The following is a 20,511-nucleotide window of genomic DNA, read 5'->3' as shown; positions in this document are numbered from 1 at the left end:
CCTCACATCATCCGCAACCTCAACATGCTCCAAAAACAACATCTCATCCGGCTCAAGCGCAGACGGAAACCTATTATCAACAGGTAAATCCAGATGCTCAAACCTCACATACCCGTTCTTAGCAGTCGCATACATAACCTCACCACAACTTCGAAACCGTACGGTGCGCATCGGAGGCTGAAAAACGAGCATGCGTCGCCAACTCCCTTCCTCCAAAGCTGGATCTCCAGACACGACTCCATGCAAGTATCGCATCAAAGCGTTCCGGGTTTTGTACAGAAGTGGGTTGACCTGGACGATGACTTGGCGATCGCTGGTTTTTTCGAGGAAGCGGGAGAGGTTGTAGTCGAAACGGACTGATGGGCCTGGGAGGGGGCGGAAGAAGAGAGCTTGTTGGAGTCGAGCTGAGTTGTCGATGAGGTTCTTCCAATGGCGGGAAACTCGTGTTGCGTTGATTAGGGTGTCTTTGATTGGTAGCTGGAGGAGAATGTTTTCGAATAGCTAGCTCGGTTACATCGAAGACTCGTTGTCTCGCTCGATTGATTGCTGTCATGGAAGATCGGTCAATATGTTTGCGTGGACTTATTCTATGAGTTTTTTTCTATCGTACCATTCTGGCGCTCCTTCGCTCGAGTGATTGCCATTATGTGGGTGAGTGCTTTAATTCTCGATTGAAGCCTTCTCGGGTTCGTCTTGGGAGTTTGTTGCATGTCTCGCCGTGATGAAAACGCGATAACACTCGTGGGAGCTACCGTCCTTGCATCAAATTTGTGTCAGAGCTGCGTGAAGCTAGCAGCGCAGAGTAGGTACCTTATCGGATGGTGCAGTGTTTGTGTCGTCCTGCGTTGCAATCGCCCATGCAGGAACCAGATGAGCTTCGATATTAGTTTGGACAAATGGGGAGCTGGAGGCTGAGAGCGGTCCCCTGCATTAATCACATATCAGGCGCGAGCCCCAGAAGCAGTCCGTAATCATAACTTTCATAGATATGTACCTACCCATTTGTACCGTCCCCAGGTCCAACGCCATAATTCTCACTCTCGCTCACCGATCTCATGCCCTTTGAGAGGGAAAGCTGGGTATCACAAGGTAATCTAGCCGAATCGTTATCTAGTTTAGTGCTGTGCCGGCCGACCAGAGAAAAAGAAAGAATGCATCCCGGTCGTGAGTGCTCAGTCACATCGCGAGTATCCCGATCCAATAATCTCGTGTTGAACTCCTTCCCTATGCAGTTCTAATTGTCAACGCCAATGCGCACATTATGCTCGCCTGGAGGGATGATGGCCTCAGCTTTCTTGCCCTGCAGGCCTGGTAGCTCTGCAACGGCAGCCTCGATTATTGAGAGAGCCTTGCGAATCTGGTCTTCGCTGATCACGAGTGGTGGTGCGAGTCTGATGATGTTCTGGTGAGTCGGCTTGGCGAGGAGGCCTTTCTCCTTCATGAGCATGCAAAGATCCCAGGCGCTGTGGCCATTCGTCTTCGACTCGTCGATGACGATGGCATTCAGAAGACCCTTTCCGCGGACGAGAGTGATCATAGAGTATCGGCTCATGATGTCCTGGATGCCGTCACGGAAGCGTTGGCCAAGAGTCTGAGCTCGCTGCGTGAGCTGCTCTTCCTCCACAATCTCAAGAGCCTTGATCGCTACAGCACTTCCAAGAGGGTTGCCGCCGTATGTGCTGCCGTGAGTTCCGGGCTCAACAGTGAGCAGAACTTCCTTCGAGCCGAGCACGCAGGAGACTGGGTACATGCCGCCACTGATGGCCTTGCCAAGGAGAACAAGGTCTGGCTTGATGCCAGACCACTCATGGCAGAGCATCTTGCCTGTTCGTGCAATACCGGTCTGGATTTCATCACAGATGAGCAGGACGTTGTGCTTGGTGCAGAGTTCCCGCACTCTCTTCAGGTAGCTGTCGTCTGGCACCACGATACCTGCTTCGCCTTGGATTGGCTCCACGAGGAATGCAGCAGTCTCCTTGCCGTGCTTCTCGAAAAGCTGCTCCACTGCATCGGCGTCACCGAATGGGATAGGCTTGCCCGTCGATGGGTTGACCGAGCCAACATTTGGCAAGTATGGGCCGTAGTTGTCTCTGCTTTCTGGGTCTGTGGACATGGTGATCGCAGCAAATGTCCTGCCATGGAAGTTCTCTTGCACGCTGAATACCCAAGCCTTATCCTGTGGGATCTTCTTGACCTTGTAGCCCCACTTCCTTGCAATCTTGACTGCCGTTTCGACTGCCTCGGCACCAGTGTTCATTGGCAGCACCATATCGAAGCCCATCATGCTGGTGATCTTCTCTGCAAACTTAGGGAAGACATCGTTGTAGAATGCTCGGCTGGAAAGTGTCACTCGGCTGGCCTGCTCTACCAATGCCTGAATGAGTTCGGGGTGGCAATGACCTTGGTTCACTGCTGAGTATGCAGAGAGGAAATCGAGGTATTCTTTTCCTTCTGGATCCCACACGAGACAGCCCTGTGCTCTTGCAAAGACGATTGGAAGTGGGTGGTAGTTGTGGGCGGCGTATGCCTGCTCGGCAGACATAGCCTGTTCTGAAGATGCGGCGTGGTAGTTGTCCATCTTGGCTGCTGGGGTAAAAGAAGTGGCTTTTGCGTTCAATGCACCGTTCGTCTCGACGTGTCCGTTCGTGTGTTCGCTGATCGCTATTGGAGCCATGTTGGGCAATATCGCTGTATAGGCCTGTCTAAGGGTCTGGCTTGCTAGAACGAAAGTGAGTCGTCTGTCAGCGGTTCAGGCAGACGTTTGCAGAGGAAGTTTGCAGGAATATCGCAAAGGAAGGAAATATGGACAAAGAAGTGTGCTCTCGCCTCGTTAGACTTTCCGTGGTGGCCAGCATTCCAAAGATTATTGAACCCCGCCGAGACTCGAAAGATGCTGGGCCGAGATCCACCTGGCTGTGCCTCCTCCGCCTGTTCCTGCTCATAGGGATCGGTGGGGATACAGCATAGCGCTAAGTGCAGGTGGAAGAGATCACTGGGTGTATACTTGCACTTAGAGGGATAGCCTGGATGAGAATCTTATCACATGGCACGGAAGAGGGACCGGCTAAGGACGGTTGTTGGACGAAACCACATTACCTTACGTAACTCTACCATTGGCTACGGGGTCGAGGCTTGATTTCGGTGCATGATCGGTGGTATCATGGTATGCCGTGTTGTTGCCAAGTGAAGTCATATGCGTGTCAAGATATCACATGCACTTTGGAAGTCCGCTGTCTCCTCGTGCACGTGTGCAGGCGGCCTCCTCGGTGCATGACAAACAGTTTGCAAAGTCAAAGTCAATAAGAACTCACAAGTTGAAACAAGCCCATATCGAGACAGATTGATGTCCTGTAAACCATTCAATTCTTTCTTATCGTATCAAGCGCTCAATCTCAACGCTGGCGGGTACGCAATGCCGTGCTTCTGAATCGTCTCTCGTGAGTTTTTAATAATTACAAGCCTTCCATTCGAACAAGCCCTACTGAGTCGTTTCCGGCTGTGGTATTTCGGTCGTCTCTGAACCAGTTCCGTATGCTGCGGCCTGCTTCTCAGCAATCTCTTCGGCCCAAGCTTTCTTCTCTTTCTTCAAGCAATACTTCACATAGGCGATCGTGGCGATGACCCAGATACCGGCCCAAACGAAGGGAGCTGACCAGCCGACCACGTAGGCGGCCTAAGCAAATGTTAGCAAAGATATTTCTCTCCAGACTCAAATTCAGCTCACCTCGTGCTGGATGGTAAAAACAATGATGGTTGTCAAAACAGCCATTCCTTCTGCACCAACAGCCCAGAATATTCCAAGCCGCCTCAACATTGCTCGGAACATGTGCGAAGCCTCGTATCGCCTGTTCAATGCTTCTCTGTACTCTGTGCCGCCACTTCCGTCGACCGCAACAACGTCCTCGATCATGGAATATATTGCGGGCCGAAGTTGCGCACCTTTTGGTATACTGCTCATTCGGCAGGGCGCAGGAACTTCAAAATAGCGCAAGGTATCGACGATGAGCAATTCGGTTCCAAAAGCGTAGAGCATACTTGCTAACGGCATAGCCAAGAGTCTGATTGGAGGATGTTCCGGAACAGTGCCAACGATGAGTTCAATCATAATGACAATCCAACCCAATGAAAGGTTCCAGTGAAACCAGTCCAGATACGCTCTCCTCGCACCAATTACGCGACACGTGCTATCCTTCTTCCACAATCGCCAAAATCGGATGAAATATTCCACAATGGAAACACCTCCAAGCGCGGCCGTGACAATTGAGAAGACTGCATTCGGAGAAAGGTCGGTCAAATACCAGAGACAGAAATAAAGAGCGATGGGCATCGCAATGCAGTCGACCAGTATTAGTGACCAGAAAATGGCGATCGACCATCTCCTTGACCAAAGGTCGTAGTTCAAAGCAGGCGGTTCTGGCTCGAAGTCGGGATGAGTTACAACCATGGTGTCCAGATGCTGTAATGCTTCCAGATCCGGCGCGCTAGGGTCTTGGAATGAAGTACGAGGATCTGTCTCGGTGCCTACGGGCAGAAATTGTGAAGAGCGCCGCCGCGTCATTGTGATAGAAGGACGACCATAGGGTCCATCCCTTCGATTATCGAAGTCTCGACTAGGTCTTCCAGGCCCGTTTCGAGAAGCTGTTGTACTCCTCCTCGGCAGAGCATCCGAGTCTGGTTCTTCTCTATCAAGCTCAGTTCTGTCGAACTGTACGCTCTTTCGGGGTGGGGCTGAAGGTGTGCTGGGCGATGGGGCAGCATCTTTCTCGTTTATATGGGCCTTTTCAGGCATCGACTTGGAAGACTGCGATCGCAAGGTATCGAGCTGTATCGAGGGACGAGTGGTCTCGTGGTATGGAGCGTGATGGCGTTGATCGAAGTCATGATCCTGGATATTCTCTTCCATTTTAAGTATTGGGCGTGATTCTCCTGCTGCGGTGCGCAGACTCCTCTTACGCCGTGTGGTAGTGAAGAAGGGGAGGAAGCAATGCCATTAGCAGTAGATGAGAAATTATGAGGGCGAGAAGACAAGCACAAGGTCGCGCGAAGACGGCGCAGAGGTGAAGGGGCGGGCGAGCCGGAAGCGTCAGTGCTTGGCCGTCCTTGGCCTCTGCGTTCCTTCGAGTAGTGCCAGAGTGACAGGATGACATCAACACCGCTCGTACCTTACTGTAGCTGTAGCTGCACTCTCTTGCTGATCGCTGACGCAGACTGCCCTGCCCTGCCCTGCCCACGCATTCCATTCCATTCGGCTCTAATCATCAACCTGCAGCGCCTCAGGCACCAGCGACACCTTGTTTCAACGCTTATGTTCTCGTCGCGCTGCTGCGCTCTTCACGCCTTGATCGCGTGCGTCGTGTAAGGCCGAAGGTGGACGGTGGAACGGCTCGGATCCGGATGTAGCAAGAAGCCATGCGCATCGACAGAGAAATCCTTGGTATTTTGGGCCAGCTTACCCTGGTGGTCGCTGGTTCTATCAGTGCCGCGCTCTTCACCGAGCTCGAGGAGCTGGCGCGCATTGTTGACATCTCCTACTGCGTGGGCTCAACGAGCTTCGGCATCTCCAAGCCATTCAATTGCCTGTCACGATGCACTGACTTTCCGCAATTCGAGCTGGCAACCACCTGGAACACCGGTCCTTTGCTCAGCGACTCGTGCGGATACATTGCTCTCGATCATGGCAAGAAGCGTGTCATCGTCGCCTTTCGGGGCACATACAGCATCGCCAATACCGTTGTGGATCTGAGCACAGTCCCGCAAAAATATGTGCCATATCCAGGCGAAGAGGATGGCAGCACTCTACAGCACGCATCCCAAGACATCACCAAAGGCATTAGAGGACACGCTCCACGAGGGATAAACGAGCCAAAGTGTCTAAATTGCACAGTCCACATGGGCTTTCATTCATCTTGGCTCAACACTCGCAACCAAATCTTGCCAGACTTGCAGACCCAGCTATCCACTCATCCTCACTACAGACTGACGCTTGTCGGTCACTCCTTGGGAGGCGCAGTTGCTGCTCTTGCCGCTCTGGACCTGCTGGCTCGTGGCTATGATCCGGTCATTACGACCTTCGGGGAGCCACGAGTTGGGAACGCTGGCCTCGCCAAGTATCTTGACGAGCGCTTCAATGTTGGTGGAAAGATTCCCACAGATGACACAAAACTGCGATTTAGACGAGTGACACATGTCGACGACCCAGTCCCGCTGCTCCCTCTGACCGAGTGGGGCTACACTATGCACGCGGGCGAGATATTCATCGCCAAGTCTGATCTGTCACCAGACATTGCAGACTTGCAGCATTGTGAAGGTGACACGGATGGCAAGTGCATTGCTGGTCAGCATTCGACCGTGCACACGAAACGCCATCTTCTCGCATCCGTGAAAGATGAAATCCACGAAGTCACCACCGAGCCATGGGGCATTCCTTCGCGCTACAAGCTTTGGCAGCTCTTTTTCGCGCACCGTGACTACTTCTGGAGATTGGGTCTCTGTGTTCCTGGCGGTGATCCTCTGGGTGGTGGTGGCCAGTATACGCACGAGAAAGAGGACCTGTGAAAGTTAGCATGCCAGTATAGTATTTGTGCACTTGATGAGGTGCTCGGACTCTTGGAAATTTTTCGATGTGAACGGAGCTGATGCATGATTATGAGTTTGCAGGATTGTACGAGACTACGAAAAGCAGCGACTTGGAGATCACATGACATGTCTCTATTTTCAAGCACAATGAAAATGGCTTTGTTGCAGACAAAGACCTTTCGTGGCTTCCCTTGTTACGACTCACCATTGTTGACCGCAGAGTGGAACCTATCTGCGACGATGCCGCTCACTCTCCGAGATTTGAAAGGCTGAAATACACAACCCCTTACACTACCCTTCAGTCGACATATACACAATCCCGCCCGACATGTTCATCTCAACAACACTATTTGCTGCGCTGCTGGCTGGCCACTTCGCATTCGCATATCCACTTTCAGCCCGCCACGAAGCCGAAAATGACAGTGCCGACAACATCGTCACAGTAACTCACGTTGTGAGCCTGACCACATATGTGAATCCTACTACCAAGTCTATCAGGCCTACTAGTACGTTGACCAAGACTCTATACACCACCGTTCAGCCCAAATCGGGTTCCACGAGTGCATCGGCCAGTGCTGATGTGAACCCCATCAACGGTCTTCCAGTACCACCCGCGCCGTCTTCTACTTCGACGACTTCAGTCTCTGTGGACCCGCCAGCACCCATAACGTGGTTTGGCCCTGGTCCTGAGCCACCAAATCCTACGGCGAAGCCATCCATGTATCAGACAAAACCCGTTACGACAAGCTCTAGTAGCACGACTAGTGAGGCGGCTCAGCCCAGCTCGAGCGCGAAGAAGAGCAGCTCAACTCCATTTGAAACAGCCCCCTCTGAGACACCCGTGCTGTCCACTACCAAGACTTTCGAGTACCCCTATCCTACTAAGGAGCCGAAGACCTCTGCAGCCACAAAGGCAACGTCAAGCTCTTCCGGGACATGGGAGTATCCTTATCCAACCAAGGAGTCGAAGACCAAGTCAGCGGACGATGCGAAAAACACCAATTGTGTCTACCCGTATCCCGGATGTGATGAGTAAAGGTTGGCATTGACACTCTGCCCATTTTCAACGTTCCGAGTGCTTTTGTGAGTTTTAGCAAGCTAGCAAGCGAGTTCGTAGCCCTACCTACGTAGCAATGCCAATTTCAAATGGATGTTACAGTGCCCAAAATTACTTTGCTTTTATGATATTCTTTGGTCGATGGCTTTGCCACCCTCTTAACATGATCAAGACATCGGTATAATAGGAAATTTTAACGCCCTTGATCCATCATTCCCGACGAAATGCCGCGAAGGCATAGGGATCTCACAGCTCCAGATCCTGAAAGCCCCCCATGTCCTCCGTTGGCACGACACGAACATATTCTTGTCACCATCTACTCTGACTACCAGCCAGTCGTTGTTGCGGAGTTCCTGCGTGAAGCTGGATTGGAAATTCTGGCCTGCCGACGATCGACTCAGTAAAAAGTCAGTGAATCATGATGCGACTTGACAACGTCACAAAATGGCCTGCCATATCGCACTCTCCTTCGACCGTAAGACATCTCCTTAAGCTCCTGTAACCGAGGACCGCTTTGCTGACAGGAGCTGCTCGGTTCAGGTAAACGTCAGGTCTACCGTCACGTTTCATCAGCTTTCTATCCTCTCCTCAACTCGCCGACGTCTTTTCTTCCTCCTTGTCAGATTTCACAGCAATAAGTTCCCCATCGAACTGCTCTGAGTCTGAGGAGCTTCGGAAACAAGCACGGCAATTCCGGCCAACACGGGTACACGTTCAGGGATCAGGCTACAGTAGAATTACGGCCGACAAGCAGTCAGCATTGAACGTCTCCCCGCATCCGACCAGAGCAGAGAGCTCTCGGGTACAAGTAAGCTGCTGCTTCACGCTAATAACAACCACAACTCTTCACGAAATAGTACTCAACCTCAGCCTGACCACATCCATTCTTAAAAACCCGGGAACGATCGACATCATAATGTCATCCTACAAATTCCTCCTCGCCAGTCTCGTCCCCGTAGGAATCTACACTCTCCACGGCATCAGCCGGAGCAACGGCCTCTTCGCACAACTGACCTCAGCCTGCGAACAAAAAGTCCTAACAGATACCACAACAACATGGCCAACCTGGCTTCAAAAATCCCCCGACATCGCGGGCTTCTTAGTCAGTTTCTTCTGGCCTTTAGCAACAGGTTCCCACGTCACGGGAGCATTAAACAGTCTGGCATTCGTCGGGAGTAGTTTCGCGATGTGGGTTGTCATAATGATTGAAGCGGGTCGAGGAGGGGTGAGGGGGAGTTTGGTTTCGTAGTAAGTTCCAACCTCACACTTTGATCATCTTATTCTACCATCAATCTAACCATGACTTTCTCTCCAACAGTATCACCCTCTACGGCCTCCTCTTCCAACTCGCCGGAATAGGAGTCATAGGCCCAGCCTACCTCGCCCTAAACCTCTACCTCACCCCAAACTCCTCAGACCACCCCAAACGCTCCAACATCGCAATCCCAGACCTCGCATACCTCCGCGCAATCCCCTACGCTCTCCTCACAGGCTCCATCCTCCCAACCTTAGCCGCAACCCTCCCCTCCCCATCCCTAATCTCAACAAACACAAAACTCGCAGCTCTAGTTTTCTGGCAAGCCTTCCCACTCTGGACATCGATATCAACATCCCTCTTCAAATCCTTATTCCCCACCGACCTAGCGTTGCCACCAGATGGGAAAGCCCAACTCCCATTCCTGCGCAAAGCTTATAGTCTCGGCCTCGTATTAGGAGTCATTACCCACATATCCGTCCTAACGATATCTTTGACCTCAGTTCTGGCGCCTTCACTATTCAAATCCGAACTTTTAAAAGATTTGAACTTGGCAAAAATTTTCCTTCCGACTTTGGCGACGGACAGGGTTGAGAGTGTTGGGGAAGGGGCTTTGAAGTTTTTGCAATGGGATTATGCGATCATTTCGCTGGCGCAGATTTTCTGGGCTGTGGCGCAGACGAGGAAGGTTGAGAGGAAGGGGCTGGGGTTTAGTGTGGGGAATGTTTGGGTTGATGCTGTGGTGAGGAGTGCGGTTTTTGGGCCGTTGGGGGCTGCTTTGACGATTGTGTGGGAGAGGGATGAGGTTGTGCTTGGAGAGACGGGTGGGAAAAAGGCGTAGAGATGGGGAAACGTTCCGTCTTATTTTGTAGCGTTGTATTCTTAATCGTAAGGGCAGACTCGGTATAGTTGTCCAAGTCGGCTACAGTTGTCCGAACCAATATCATGTTCCTAGATATCCTCCTCACTATCCTCGTCAATGTCCTCGTCAATGTCTTCGTCAATGTCCTCGTCAATGTCCTCGTCAATGTCCTCGTTACTAGCCTCGCCACTAGCCTCGCCACTATCCTCCTCGAAATCATCCTCAATGTCCTCCTCAATGTCCTCCTCACCACCCTCCTCACCACCCTCCTCACCACCCTCCTCACCACCTTCCTCACCACCCTCCTCACCACCCTCCTCGATATCGTCCTCACAATCCTCCACGTGAACAGTCCGACACAGTGGACAAGTGAGATTGTCATCGAACCATTTCTCCAGACACTGTTCGTGGAACTGATGATTGCATTTCGTTTCCACGATGTAGTCGCCACGCTCGTAGTCATCAAGACACATTGCGCAGGAGGTGTCGCGCAAAGTAAAGCCAGCCCTGGAGTCAATGAAATGCTTCGGCGTCAGAAAAGTCACGATGTCGAGTCCCAGATTTTTGATGATTTCTTTGCCGCTCAGCTTCACACAAACAAATCCATCATCGTCCACTTTCATCGCGCCACGGAAATATTCCACATCAGTGTGACGTGTGTAGCCCAGCTGCAGGCGCAATCTGTTCAATCGACGAAGGTGGGCAACCAAACGTTGTTCGCATTCTTTAAGACCGTCGGCTCTAGGGTCTAGTCCTGTCAAGGTTTCGTTTTCCAGGGCAAGTCTTGTGCCAAGGCAGTAAGAGCAAAGCATCTTCGGGGGTGTGTGCTGATGTAGCCAGTTTACAGCTGAGTCTGGATCGTCTGAAGGTTCGATTTCCAGTTCCATGTCTGAAGGATGGAGTAATACATATCCATCGCGACAGTACTCGGAATCGCATTTGTCGCCTGTAAGCAGGTGGAATACAGCTTTTTGCGAGGCTCGCATATCGACGCTATGTTCTCTGAGGTCCACACTGCTCAAGGGTTGGGCAAGATGGTCCAAGTATCGAAGGGGATCATCGCTGGTGGTGCTGCGATCTTGGGGAACGAATGTCATATATAGCGCGTACTCCATGACTCTCGCCGCCAGCGGGTGGGCTTGGTCCATCACATCAACAACAAGCACCTCAGATGGACGTCCGCTGTAGGCATATTCTAGAGTCTCAGGTGTATCAACCAACCTGTATGAGTCTGCTTGTTGTTTTTGAGCCTCCGGAATAGTGATCACAGCTGCATTTGGCTGAGCTTTGACGCCACATACCAGCAGGAGACGAGGTGAGGCCATGCTGCCATTACATGGTCGCATGAGAATCACGTTTCCTCTAGTGAGAGCAGTTTCAGACAGCTCGTCGGTCCAGCTTGAGGCTTCGGACTCGGCGGCTGCTGCTATTTCAGGGTCTTCATTTGCCTGGGCTTGGTCTTGGTCTTGTTCGCTCTGCTCGTCGTCGTTCGATTCAAGCCCGTCTGGCTGCGGATAGGCGTCGTTGTCTTTGAATCGAAGTGCAGCTGCGAGTAGTGCAGCAAGCAGTCTCACGAGCATTTTCGCAACAAAGTTGGCCATATTGATTGTCGTTCGGAGTTGTAGTGGATTCTTTCGTGGTGTAGTAGTATGGCAGTAAATGTGTAGAGATGTGAAGATTCTCGAGTGCAAGGCAAGTGATACATATAGTCGGTTGATGTCCTCAGTCATGAAGTCCTCATGTTCACGTCCTCAGTCCTCATGTCGATGCTTGGCGTGAGATTACCAGCTACTCATCTTGTGGATCGTGTTTCCAACCTTCGGCGGCTCGCCCACAAGCTTTTGTGGGCCATAATCCAGAGAACGCCAGCCAGAGTTGGAGCGCTCCAAGTTGACAGGTCAGCGAACAGCGTCCGCAAGTCAACTCCTGGATCCAGTAGGGAGATGGTGAAAGGGTCTTTGCAAATTCACTTCTGCGGTAGCTTTCGATGTCTCCCGATCCGATAGCTCATGGTAAGCCGGTGGTGCTGCCACTTCTTCACTTGAGTAGACCGGTGGAGGTGCATCTTCATGTTCGTACTTTGGCGGCTCATCGACGTATGCACTTCCAATCCCTGCTTCGACATCGATATCAGTCGCATTAAACTCATCATCCTTGAGGGCCTCTCGATGCTTTCGTATCGATTCCTTGATCATAAGTCCGGCGAAAATCAGGACTCCAACCGCCATGAGGGCGAGTACTGCCCATGCCACTCCTCTGACGACTTGGACAAAGACCTGGTTGAAAAGGCGGTCACTGGAGAAAAATCGGGCATAGCTGTGATGGTCATCCACAAGGAGGAGATTCGAAGCCATATTTCTGCTTCTCATCAGCTTCGATGCCAACGCTCAAGCGAACCGCGGTATTCTCACCTGATTTTGCCAAAATCAATGAGTCCGGCTTTCCACTCCAACGTGACACTGTAATAAGAAGTCATCTGCCTCAAATGTGAAAAAAGGACCGTTTCTGCAGCACGTCAGGCGGACAGCTCTGCAGTAGTTATGTCATGTGCCCTCAAGCTTCCAGCCCGGCTGTGCAGCTTCCTACAGCAGCTGAGCAGCCGCAGAAATCCTTCCGAAGTTCATGGCGACTGGCAGTGCAACGACGATACGATAGCATACGAATAACGGGCGGCATTGTTGGATGGACGCAAGCATCCCGCGCCGCCAGGCGTAAGGGTCAAGTGGATGGAATTCTTTGCATGAAAGCGGCGCATTCCAGCGATGGAGAACCGACGCTTTCGACTCCGAAGAAGGGATCCTGGAGAACAGGTATTGTCGCAGGGGTCGGCACCAGGTCCGACGCATTTCGGACATGATTGAGATGGTACAATTGCAGGAGTCTTCATGTGAAGATGAAAAGTGATGAGGAAGAAGTGCTGTGAATTCCGAAAGGGAGGGAAATTGCCAATCACTGTCTCAGCGTCAGACACCCTGGAAAGGTCCTGAGCCGCTGAGACAATTGGCCCTCGGACCAGACCACCAGGCTACAGGCTACAGTACCTTCTCCAACACGATCAAACTGCTGATAATTGCTGTCACGGAACGAGTAACGAGTCCCCTGTCCCCAAGTATATCAAAGGAACAACGTGGAGATGTGGAGGAGAAACACTGGAGAAGAGACTCGTCTTCAATCGTACTCGTAACGGCATTGCTGCAAATGCTCTGCAACATCCATAACTGATACCATCGTTATCTGTCTATGTCCTTACGCCATGCCATGAAGCAACGCAAGCTATGCTGCAGAATTCTGGGTATCTCTCGCTTGCTATGATATTGCAATGCAATCAAGCAGTAGCTGGGTGTACTCATCTGTGTCCCTCTTGACGAGCTGTCCCGCAGCTGAGGTCTCGATGCAGATGCAGGCACGATCTCTTTCCTTGGCATGTTCGGAGCCTTCACCAGCGGGGCCGGATCTTGGTTGAATTCGCCATCAAACCCGAACTCCACTATGATGGGAATGTCTTGTTTCTCGGCAGATTGAAGTAGTCTGGTGGGAGCGACTCTGCTGAGATCTTGGCGAGTTTGCCCAGAACAGTCAGCAGGCCGGTCGATCCTTGGGTCAATGTGGCCTGGGCGACAGTGTTGCGCCTCCCAACAGTGATGGTAAAGACATTCTTCAACTTGCCCTCCTTCCCTAGATCGTTGGCCCACTTGAAGATCACTTCGTCTTCACGATCGTCTCCAGCAACCATCATGAAGTCAGGTCTTGAGAGTCCCTTGGTGCGCTCGCAAATGGTGTCGTAGACATGGGTCGCAGCGGTGCCTTTGCTGAAGTCCTCTTGCTCAATGAGGACAGCGTTCTTAATTGGCACTGCGTGGATCTTCATGGACTTGCAAGCACCATTGATCTGGTCTGCGCACTCTCCCGCAAAGCGAAGCGCAGATTCCTGGTCTGCGCACTTCTCGTATCGGAAGAGCAAGCTGCAGTGGCGCTCCTCGAGATATGAGCCCTCAAGCCGGTCAGAGTAATATTGAAGAATATTCTTGGTCTGCTCCTTCCATTCGGCCACCTTGTCGAGATCTGTGAAGGGAGTCCACTCCATGTTCTGAGCACCGAACTCACGCACGAAGCATCCATTCTCTGCGATCAGACCAGCCTTGGGCAGAGTCCGGAAGTGATTTTCCAGCTCCTCTGGCTTGTGTCCTGACATAACATAAACGACGTTCTTGGGGTCGGTCATAAGGTTATTGAGTGTCTCCACGAGACGAGCTGGAGATCCAAGTGGGATACCATAGTGGGTCTTGTGAGGAGCCAGAGTACCCTCGTAGTCGATGATGAAAAGCCTGCTTTCGGAAATCTTGTACTGCTCAGCAAGCTGCGAGACGTTCAATCGTGGCACTGATGCCGATGCACGTTGATGGTGCTCTTCGTATACGCGGTCAAGCTCTTTACTGAGCTGACGTTGCCAGTGTGCGCCAGTCTGTGTCATTACAGTGTGGTGGAGGCGCTCCCACTGCGCTTTCTTCTTCCCCTCGTCCATCTCCAGTGCTTGCTTGATTGCTTCCGCCATACCAGAAAAGTCCCAAGGGTTGATAGAGAGGAAATCGTGGCCAAGAGCCGCCGCGCTGCCGGTGAACTCGCTCAGGATCAGAGGGCCGTACTTCTTAATACCACTTCTGCCGTCCTGGCAATAGATAAACTCGTGGGCCGTCAAGTTCATGCCGTCACGCAAGGCAGAGATCATCAAAGCATCAGCTACTGTCAGCAGCGCCACATACTGAGCAAATGCTATGTCCTGCTTCAGGAAGACCAAGGGCTGATGAGCAAGGGTGGAGTGAACAGAATCTATTCTGTTCTGAATGTCTGAGACTGTGGTGAGAAGCTCCGACTGCTCGTTGGTAGAGGTGGCGACTTGAATGAGGACCACGTCTTCGCGCCACTCGGGATATTTGTTGAGGAAAAGCTCGTAAGCGAGCAGCTTCTGACGCACTCCATGAACGTGGTCGAGGCGATCTCGAGCAACGATGAGCTTCTTGCCCTTGTACTTCTCCAGGATGGTAGTGATCCATTCCTGGACTTCGTCCTCTTGCAGCATCTGCTCAAACATTGGTGGGTTGATGCCGATAGGCTGGCTGACGACGTTGACGAAGTGGTCGTCGAGTTGCACCCCCTCCGACGTGGTCTCGACAGCAAGCAGGCGAGAGCAAGTCTGGAGGAAGTGCGACGCATACTCTTCGGTCTGAAAGCCGATGAGATTTGCGCCGAGCATGCCATCCAGAAGTTCCTTTCTGGTCGACAAGCATCTGAACACTTCTGATGATGGAAATGCCGTGTGCAGGAAGAAGCCAATTTTCGCGTCTGACAGCTTCTCACGCACCATGCCAGGGACGAGGAGGAGGTGGTAATCGTGAATCCAGATGGTGTCGCCTCGCTTGTAGCTAGCGATCACCTTGTCTGCGAATGCTCGATTGACGTTTCGGTAGAACTCCCAGCTGTGGTCGGCGTACGCTTTGCTTTTCGGGTGGTCGGGAACCTGGTAGTGGAAGATGGGCCAGAGAATGGTCTTGCAGTAGTGGGCGTAGTGACCATCGAGGTCCTTGTCAGAGCAGTATACAACCTCTGACTGGAATTCATTGAGGAGCCTATCATGAACTTCCTCCTTGGTGCTCTCGGGTAAGGCGTCGGTCGGCATACCCAAAGTGCCTATCCAGGTCACATCCATGGGCTGATCGTGCTCGTTCATGGTATCATCGTCTTGTGATACTTGACGAACGGCATTGACAAGACCTCCATTACCGTGGATGGCTGGCTCGACAGTCCAGGTCTTATCCTCGAAGCCTCTCTCGGAACTGCCAGAGCGCGAGCTAAACGCATTGTGTGGAGATGGCTTCGCCAGGCGACGACCCTTCTTCTTCTTCTTCTCTTCGTCACGCGCGCTCAGCTCTTCGTAGACCTTGGAGAAGTCTTGAATGGAAGCCGACGGTAGCGGTCCAGCACGAGAGCGCGGCTGGTTGAAAACTCCTTGAGCGCCCCACCACTCTGCATGGGTGTCGCTTCGAAGGAGTGATCGAGGATCACCAGGTCTGGCAAACATACGCTTCTGCGCATTGCTTGCTCCGGGCGTGAAGAATGCCTCGTTTACTGCATTTTGAATAGCAGGTGTCAACGGCGGTGTTGGACCATTGAACAAGCTGGTCTTCTCGCTTGCGTTTCTTGAAGGCAGATCAATGCTGGATGCTGCGCGCTGCTCAAGCTGGAATGGCGGACTGCGTGCTCTGCGTGATTGTGATTCTTTTGGGGGTGTCTGCTCGAAGGAGATGGTGTTTGGGAGGAAGCTATGTCGAAGTCAATTTGATTCTGCGTGTGACTTTGCGTCGCGCCACTTGACGTATTGGTGGCCAGATGTTTGTGTTGTGTTGTGTAGCGCCTTCGCAATTCATACTTACAGTGAGACAGTCAAGTTGGTCGCCATTGCGGCGGTATTGTGTTGGTGTTGTAGCTGCACTGGGTATAGGTTTGGGAGTGGTGTTGCAAGTGCATGAGAGAGAGAGGAGGTGTGATGGCTCAAGCAGGAAGTTTCGACGCAAGCTAGCGCAGCGGGGCCGCAGATAGGGTTTCACTCCGTTTGCATGTGAAGCAGAAAGTGAAGGGGGGATCAGAGAGGAAAGGAGTGTGATGCCACAGTGCTCTTGAAGATTCTGGAAGAGCACCACGCTCAGCTCACTTGCCGTCGTCGCCGGCGGAGGCGCCTCTTCGTGTGCCTTCTGGTCGCTCACTGGCTGCGTGGACTCGCGACCGCGTCATCCAGCCAGCGGGCTTGTTGCAAAACTGTGATGCAATCGGCTTCTTCCAAGTTTCCAGTTTTGTTTGTGTGGTCAGTGGTCAGACATGGCCAGAGCGCGGGAAGCTTCGCTCACACTTTTTAACCTTTTGCGCGCTACGTCCCGGCCGTTGCGCTAGTCCTAAACAGGAAGCCTGCCCTTCCGCGCCGAAACACACGCTTCCTCCTCCTCTTCCTCTTCCTCTTCCTCTTCCTCTCTCTCTCCACCCTCGCACCACACTCCATCGCCGTTCGGCGACCATGACATGACAGCACTCACATGCTTACGCGATATCTACATCAAGCCTGATAACCCACGAATGCCAAGAATGGTCGCCAATGAGTCGCAGACGGCTCAGCACGGCTGGCCGTGATGATAAGCATGTTGCTTTTCGACGACGATCACGCTGTCATGAGTGTCTCCTGACATCCATCGCCCTTCCCCAGAATGTCCACGAATTCGACACGTGTAAGGTGTTGCGGGCGAGGCTCCCGGAAATGACCTCGGGAGAGCATATGTATCCTCCAAACATGCGGCATCATCAGCCCCGTTTGCAACCGACACCGCCTCAGCTGGAAACCAAGATATCCCTGCTACTGTCTTCGTTCCTCTCTGCAAACCCCACGCGCAGTGCACAACAGGCTCGGGACCCGACTCCAGCTTTCAAGTTTGAACTATACTCATCTATGTCTGACCAAACAGATGTTCAAGTTTCGATGCCCGAAGAGGACCTATCCCAGTTATCCCTGCCTCAATTGCCGCCGTCAATTTTGCCTCATGCGAGCCACTCGTCATAAGGCCCGAAATCTAGCCAATCTGCACTTGCATCAGACTTTGACGTTGCGCGGCTATAGTGACAACGAGGCTGTTTGCAACACACACAGTACAGTACTGTAGCTGAGCGAGCGAGCGTAGCACATCCACGCGGCAACGCCACGTCCACTGCCTTGGAACCAGGAGCCACTCATAAGTCACCCAACGATTTGACATCACTTCTAGGAACAAGTGTCCGAGTACCGTGGCAGATACCAGCCGTACGGAATCGACACGGCGGCAACACAATCACGACACAGTTGGCTCACTCCGCGGATCTCGGCTTCTCCTATTCTCGATGGCACTACAAGTACAACTACCTCAGCCTTTCATTTTTCCTAGCCTTATCGTGACTCGAGTATCACATTCATGATACAGGAACACGAAACACCACCAATACCCATCTATGCCGGCAAACATGACTCGTAGAGTGTAAGTACCACTGGCGTCGATGTTGCTGCACAATGACGATGTTTCAAAGGAACAAGTCACGATACTTGACCGACAGTCCTTAGTGGGGCCAAGATCTACATCTAAGCCTCGTGCCTCCGACCTCACTTCCTTCTCAAGCATAAGTGCACCACGACCTCTCAGCCACGAATTGCACAATGTGCACTCCCTGTGACGTGACCGAAGAATCCCGCAAAGGATCAGCAGGAGCCGAAGCAGCACTCCTCCAGCCACGTGATGTACAGAAGGAACACAAGTACATCGATCCAAGTACCTGCTCGCTTGCCTGCGACGTCAATCACTTCGCTCTGCAGCGCATGGCGAGGGTGGCACGTGGCTTAGCGATGCACAACGAGGAATACTCGGAATTGGCAAAGAAGTACGAACATCTCGACTTGATTCCGACGAATGTTAGGGACTAACTGCTTCGGTGGCCTAAAGAGCAGCAAGGCTCGACTTTAGCCTTATAAGACTTTAGAAGCAAAAAAACTTAGGTCCCGTAAGGTAAGCTAGAAATTATTATCTATTATCCTGCCTTCTCTGTCCCTTATCGCTATCTATTATTACTTTAAAAACAAGTAGACGCTATAAGTACGCCTCTAGAATGCTATTTGCGTAAAGTAATGCCTCTATAAGTACGCAAATCTCTCGTACCGACGGTACCGTAATATAAAGCTTATAGTGCCGCTATATAACGCGACGTAAATACTAGGCTCCTTAGCCTACTACCTAGAGGTTAGCTAGACCGTATACTATTTATAGCCTATTTAAAGACATTTAATCTACCGTAGACGCGGCTTATAGAATATAGATACTACCTACGTAGCCTTAGAATATCTATAAGAAGGGTATGTTAGTAGGTAGATAGGGTAGTAGTAGATATAAGTAGTATTCGATAAAGAGCTAGGAGGAGAGGGAGGAAGGTAAGCAAGTTAGCCTATTGCTAAGCGCCAAGCCCTGCCTAAGGCACTAAGACCCTAGCTTTACTTAGCCTAGTTACATACTAATTACGTATAGCCTCTTTAGCCCTAATATACGCTTCCCTTCTAAAGGCCGCGCCCTCGTAGCCTATCTATGTTCTACGACCTCTATTACCGCTAACTTAGCAAGTCTAATAAGCTACTTAGCCCGCGCTAAATTGAACACTTAACTACCTAATTATGTAACTATGTCAAACCTTACCTCTAATATAATATCTAACTCTAACTACGCTATCCTTGTATATAATAACCTATAAAGTAGTATATATCTATAAGAACTAAGGGCCTTCGACTAATTACAATACGAGCGCGTCTTCCCTACTATAATAGGTAGACGTACGAGGTATTATAGCCCTGCCTCCGTTCTAAGTAATGTCGTACCGAGTTCTTTGCGTCTACTTTTAAAAAACCTAGCAATGTCCGCTTCCGAGGGTTTGTCCGCTTCCGAGGGTTATTATTCTTATTGTTCGTAGTTTCGCTAGCCCTAATTAGCTAGGTTTGGCAGCCTTTAAGTATCAATCTTATCTTATCTTTTCAAAAAACACAGCTCGTCTAGTTTCTATAAGTAAAGGCTATTATAAGTATAGTAGTAGAGGTTCGCCTCGCTTAAAGGGTTAGATAGATCGAGGAGTAACCTATTGTCCGCAAGATCGACCCCGGCTAGCTTAGCTCTATAGTTTTGCCCTTAGTTAGTTAGTCTATTAGTCGCTTAATCTTTTAAGCGGCTTAAAGTTTTAATTAAAGTTTTAATTAAACCTTTAACATAGCTATTCTTTTAACTTGTCTAGTAGGGTACGCTCTGGCTCGTAGTATAGGTAAGGTTGTGTCTATAGGCGTAGCGATAATAGCAAGTAATATTAATAATAGCGGCGCTAGTCGTCTTAGCGCTAACTTTACCTTGCTTCTAATTTCCTTCTTTAACTAACAACAACTCGGTAATACCGTTACTAATATAGCTATATTCTTCCTTTCTTAAGTAGTAACATACTCCGCAACACTGTTACTAATATAGCCGCGCCGGCCGCGCCGTCCTCGCCGATTGCCTAGGCCTCGAGGCCTCGATAGAATAAGGGAATAAGAGGGGGACCTACAGGGCGCGTTAGTAAAGAGGTAGAGCCCTTAAAAGAGTATGCGATTAATTAATTAACGCGTGGTAGCGCGCCTAGTGTAGTCTTATTGTCCTAGTTTGCCGGCCTCTAATTAGTTAGCTAATAGCACCCTAGGGGTAGCATTGTCCTAGGCCTTAATAGTAACATTATAAGCTTTTAGCCTTCTTCTTGTTCTTTACGCTAGTCCAATACTTATCTAACAACTCGGTTATATCCTTAAAGGATCCTTTAGCTTCCTACGAGTCCTATTTAGGTAAATAGCCTTACTACCTTAGGAGGTATTCCTTCTTGCCTTTCCTAGTCCGGTGCTATAGGATACGTTCTATAGACTATAGCTCTTCGCTATTAGCTAGTATATCCTCGGATTTAGTAGGTGCTTTATCCCCTTCGCGCAGGTAGTACGGCTTAAGGAGGGATATATAGAAGGTGTTATAGATAGCACAATAAGGTAGAAGCTATAACTAGTAAGCCTATATACCCTTAGCTTCTCGAATGCGGAATGGGCTAATGTATCTTAGTGCGAGCTTAGGCCTTATTTTACTATTAGGTAATAGGTGTTTGCAGATACGGAGGTTCTTAGTGCTTAGTACAACTAGGTCGCCTTGC

The 20,511-nt window shown here is 50.9% G+C and overlaps 10 protein-coding genes across 10 annotated transcripts; 4 read left to right on the top strand and 6 right to left on the bottom strand.

Moving 5' to 3' along the window:
- Nucleotides 1-913: 913 nt before the first annotated feature.
- MYCFIDRAFT_211967 (uncharacterized protein) lies at nt 914-2,784 on the bottom strand. The gene has a single exon (XM_007930976.1). It carries the CDS (start codon nt 2,672-2,674, stop codon nt 1,235-1,237), a length of 1,440 nt encoding a protein of 479 aa, XP_007929167.1. The 5' UTR covers nt 2,675-2,784; the 3' UTR covers nt 914-1,234.
- Nucleotides 2,719-3,093, bottom strand: MYCFIDRAFT_177094 (uncharacterized protein; the record flags this gene model as incomplete). The annotated part of the gene is made up of 2 exons (XM_007930975.1): nt 2,719-3,035; nt 3,084-3,093. 2 exons carry the CDS (start codon nt 3,091-3,093, stop codon nt 2,719-2,721), a joined length of 327 nt encoding a protein of 108 aa, XP_007929166.1.
- A 472-nt stretch (nt 3,094-3,565) lies between these two features.
- Nucleotides 3,566-4,621, bottom strand: MYCFIDRAFT_166493 (uncharacterized protein; the record flags this gene model as incomplete). The annotated part of the gene is made up of 2 exons (XM_007930974.1): nt 3,725-4,621; nt 3,566-3,673 (listed from the first exon to the last, which is right to left on the bottom strand). Coding segments are annotated over exons 1-2 (942 nt in total), but the record flags the coding sequence as incomplete, so codon positions are not given.
- Nucleotides 4,622-5,409: 788 nt separating this feature from the next.
- On the top strand, nt 5,410-6,555 carry MYCFIDRAFT_141490 (uncharacterized protein; the record flags this gene model as incomplete). Its single annotated transcript, XM_007930973.1, has 2 exons — nt 5,410-6,348; nt 6,412-6,555. 2 exons carry the CDS (start codon nt 5,410-5,412, stop codon nt 6,553-6,555), a joined length of 1,083 nt encoding a protein of 360 aa, XP_007929164.1.
- A 349-nt stretch (nt 6,556-6,904) lies between these two features.
- On the top strand, nt 6,905-7,612 carry MYCFIDRAFT_198430 (uncharacterized protein; the record flags this gene model as incomplete). The annotated part of the gene is made up of 1 exon (XM_007930972.1): nt 6,905-7,612. The coding sequence occupies one exon, from the start codon at nt 6,905-6,907 to the stop codon at nt 7,610-7,612; it is 708 nt and encodes a 235-aa protein (XP_007929163.1).
- Nucleotides 7,613-8,521: 909 nt separating this feature from the next.
- MYCFIDRAFT_49785 (uncharacterized protein) lies at nt 8,522-10,927 on the top strand. Its single transcript, XM_007930641.1, has 2 exons — nt 8,522-8,881; nt 8,952-10,927. Exons 1-2 carry the CDS (start codon nt 8,550-8,552, stop codon nt 9,727-9,729), a joined length of 1,110 nt encoding a protein of 369 aa, XP_007928832.1. The 5' UTR covers nt 8,522-8,549; the 3' UTR covers nt 9,730-10,927.
- MYCFIDRAFT_183457 (uncharacterized protein) lies at nt 9,757-10,563 on the bottom strand. Its single transcript, XM_007930971.1, has 2 exons — nt 9,981-10,563; nt 9,757-9,908 (listed from the first exon to the last, which is right to left on the bottom strand). Exons 1-2 carry the CDS (start codon nt 10,371-10,373, stop codon nt 9,840-9,842), a joined length of 462 nt encoding a protein of 153 aa, XP_007929162.1. The 5' UTR covers nt 10,374-10,563; the 3' UTR covers nt 9,757-9,839.
- Nucleotides 10,928-11,164: 237 nt separating the features above from the next.
- On the bottom strand, nt 11,165-12,394 carry MYCFIDRAFT_204458 (uncharacterized protein). Its single transcript, XM_007930970.1, has 2 exons — nt 12,162-12,394; nt 11,165-12,108 (listed from the first exon to the last, which is right to left on the bottom strand). Exons 1-2 carry the CDS (start codon nt 12,224-12,226, stop codon nt 11,670-11,672), a joined length of 504 nt encoding a protein of 167 aa, XP_007929161.1. The 5' UTR covers nt 12,227-12,394; the 3' UTR covers nt 11,165-11,669.
- Nucleotides 12,395-12,923: 529 nt separating this feature from the next.
- On the bottom strand, nt 12,924-15,826 carry MYCFIDRAFT_155914 (glycosyltransferase family 20 protein; the record flags this gene model as incomplete). The annotated part of the gene is made up of 1 exon (XM_007930969.1): nt 12,924-15,826. The coding sequence occupies one exon, from the start codon at nt 15,824-15,826 to the stop codon at nt 13,238-13,240; it is 2,589 nt and encodes an 862-aa protein (XP_007929160.1). The 3' UTR covers nt 12,924-13,237.
- Nucleotides 15,827-16,964: 1,138 nt separating this feature from the next.
- MYCFIDRAFT_177087 (uncharacterized protein) lies at nt 16,965-18,238 on the top strand (the record flags this gene model as incomplete). The annotated part of the gene is made up of 9 exons (XM_007930968.1): nt 16,965-16,970; nt 17,000-17,220; nt 17,265-17,343; nt 17,385-17,392; nt 17,443-17,715; nt 17,745-17,796; nt 17,848-17,976; nt 18,003-18,050; nt 18,074-18,238. The coding sequence occupies 9 exons, from the start codon at nt 16,965-16,967 to the stop codon at nt 18,236-18,238; spliced, it is 981 nt and encodes a 326-aa protein (XP_007929159.1).
- Nucleotides 18,239-20,511: the final 2,273 nt, after the last annotated feature.

The sequence above is a fragment of the Pseudocercospora fijiensis genome (genome assembly GCF_000340215.1).
Source record: "Pseudocercospora fijiensis CIRAD86 unplaced genomic scaffold MYCFIscaffold_7, whole genome shotgun sequence".
Classification (NCBI taxonomy): domain Eukaryota; kingdom Fungi; phylum Ascomycota; class Dothideomycetes; order Mycosphaerellales; family Mycosphaerellaceae; genus Pseudocercospora; species Pseudocercospora fijiensis.
Note: the sequence above shows the minus strand (reverse complement) of the source record. Positions and strands in the feature narration are given on the sequence as shown.

What these genes read in the sequence shown, in the direction of transcription:
- MYCFIDRAFT_211967 (XM_007930976.1), bottom strand. Translation starts at nt 2,674, where the DNA reads ATGGCTCCAATAGCGATCAGCGAACACACGAACGGACACGTCGAGACG.
- MYCFIDRAFT_49785 (XM_007930641.1), top strand. Translation starts at nt 8,550, where the DNA reads ATGTCATCCTACAAATTCCTCCTCGCCAGTCTCGTCCCCGTAGGAATC. An exon ending in AGGGGGAGTTTGGTTTCGTA is followed by an intron (nt 8,882 to 8,951) that starts GTAAGTTCCAAC and finishes TCTCTCCAACAG; the next exon opens with TATCACCCTCTACGGCCTCC.
- MYCFIDRAFT_183457 (XM_007930971.1), bottom strand. Translation starts at nt 10,373, where the DNA reads ATGAAAGTGGACGATGATGGATTTGTTTGTGTGAAGCTGAGCGGCAAA. An exon ending in GTGAGGAGGACATTGAGGAG is followed by an intron (nt 9,909 to 9,980) that starts GACATTGAGGAT and finishes GACATTGACGAG; the next exon opens with GACATTGACGAGGACATTGA.
- MYCFIDRAFT_204458 (XM_007930970.1), bottom strand. Translation starts at nt 12,226, where the DNA reads ATGACTTCTTATTACAGTGTCACGTTGGAGTGGAAAGCCGGACTCATT. An exon ending in ATTGATTTTGGCAAAATCAG is followed by an intron (nt 12,109 to 12,161) that starts GTGAGAATACCG and finishes GATGAGAAGCAG; the next exon opens with AAATATGGCTTCGAATCTCC.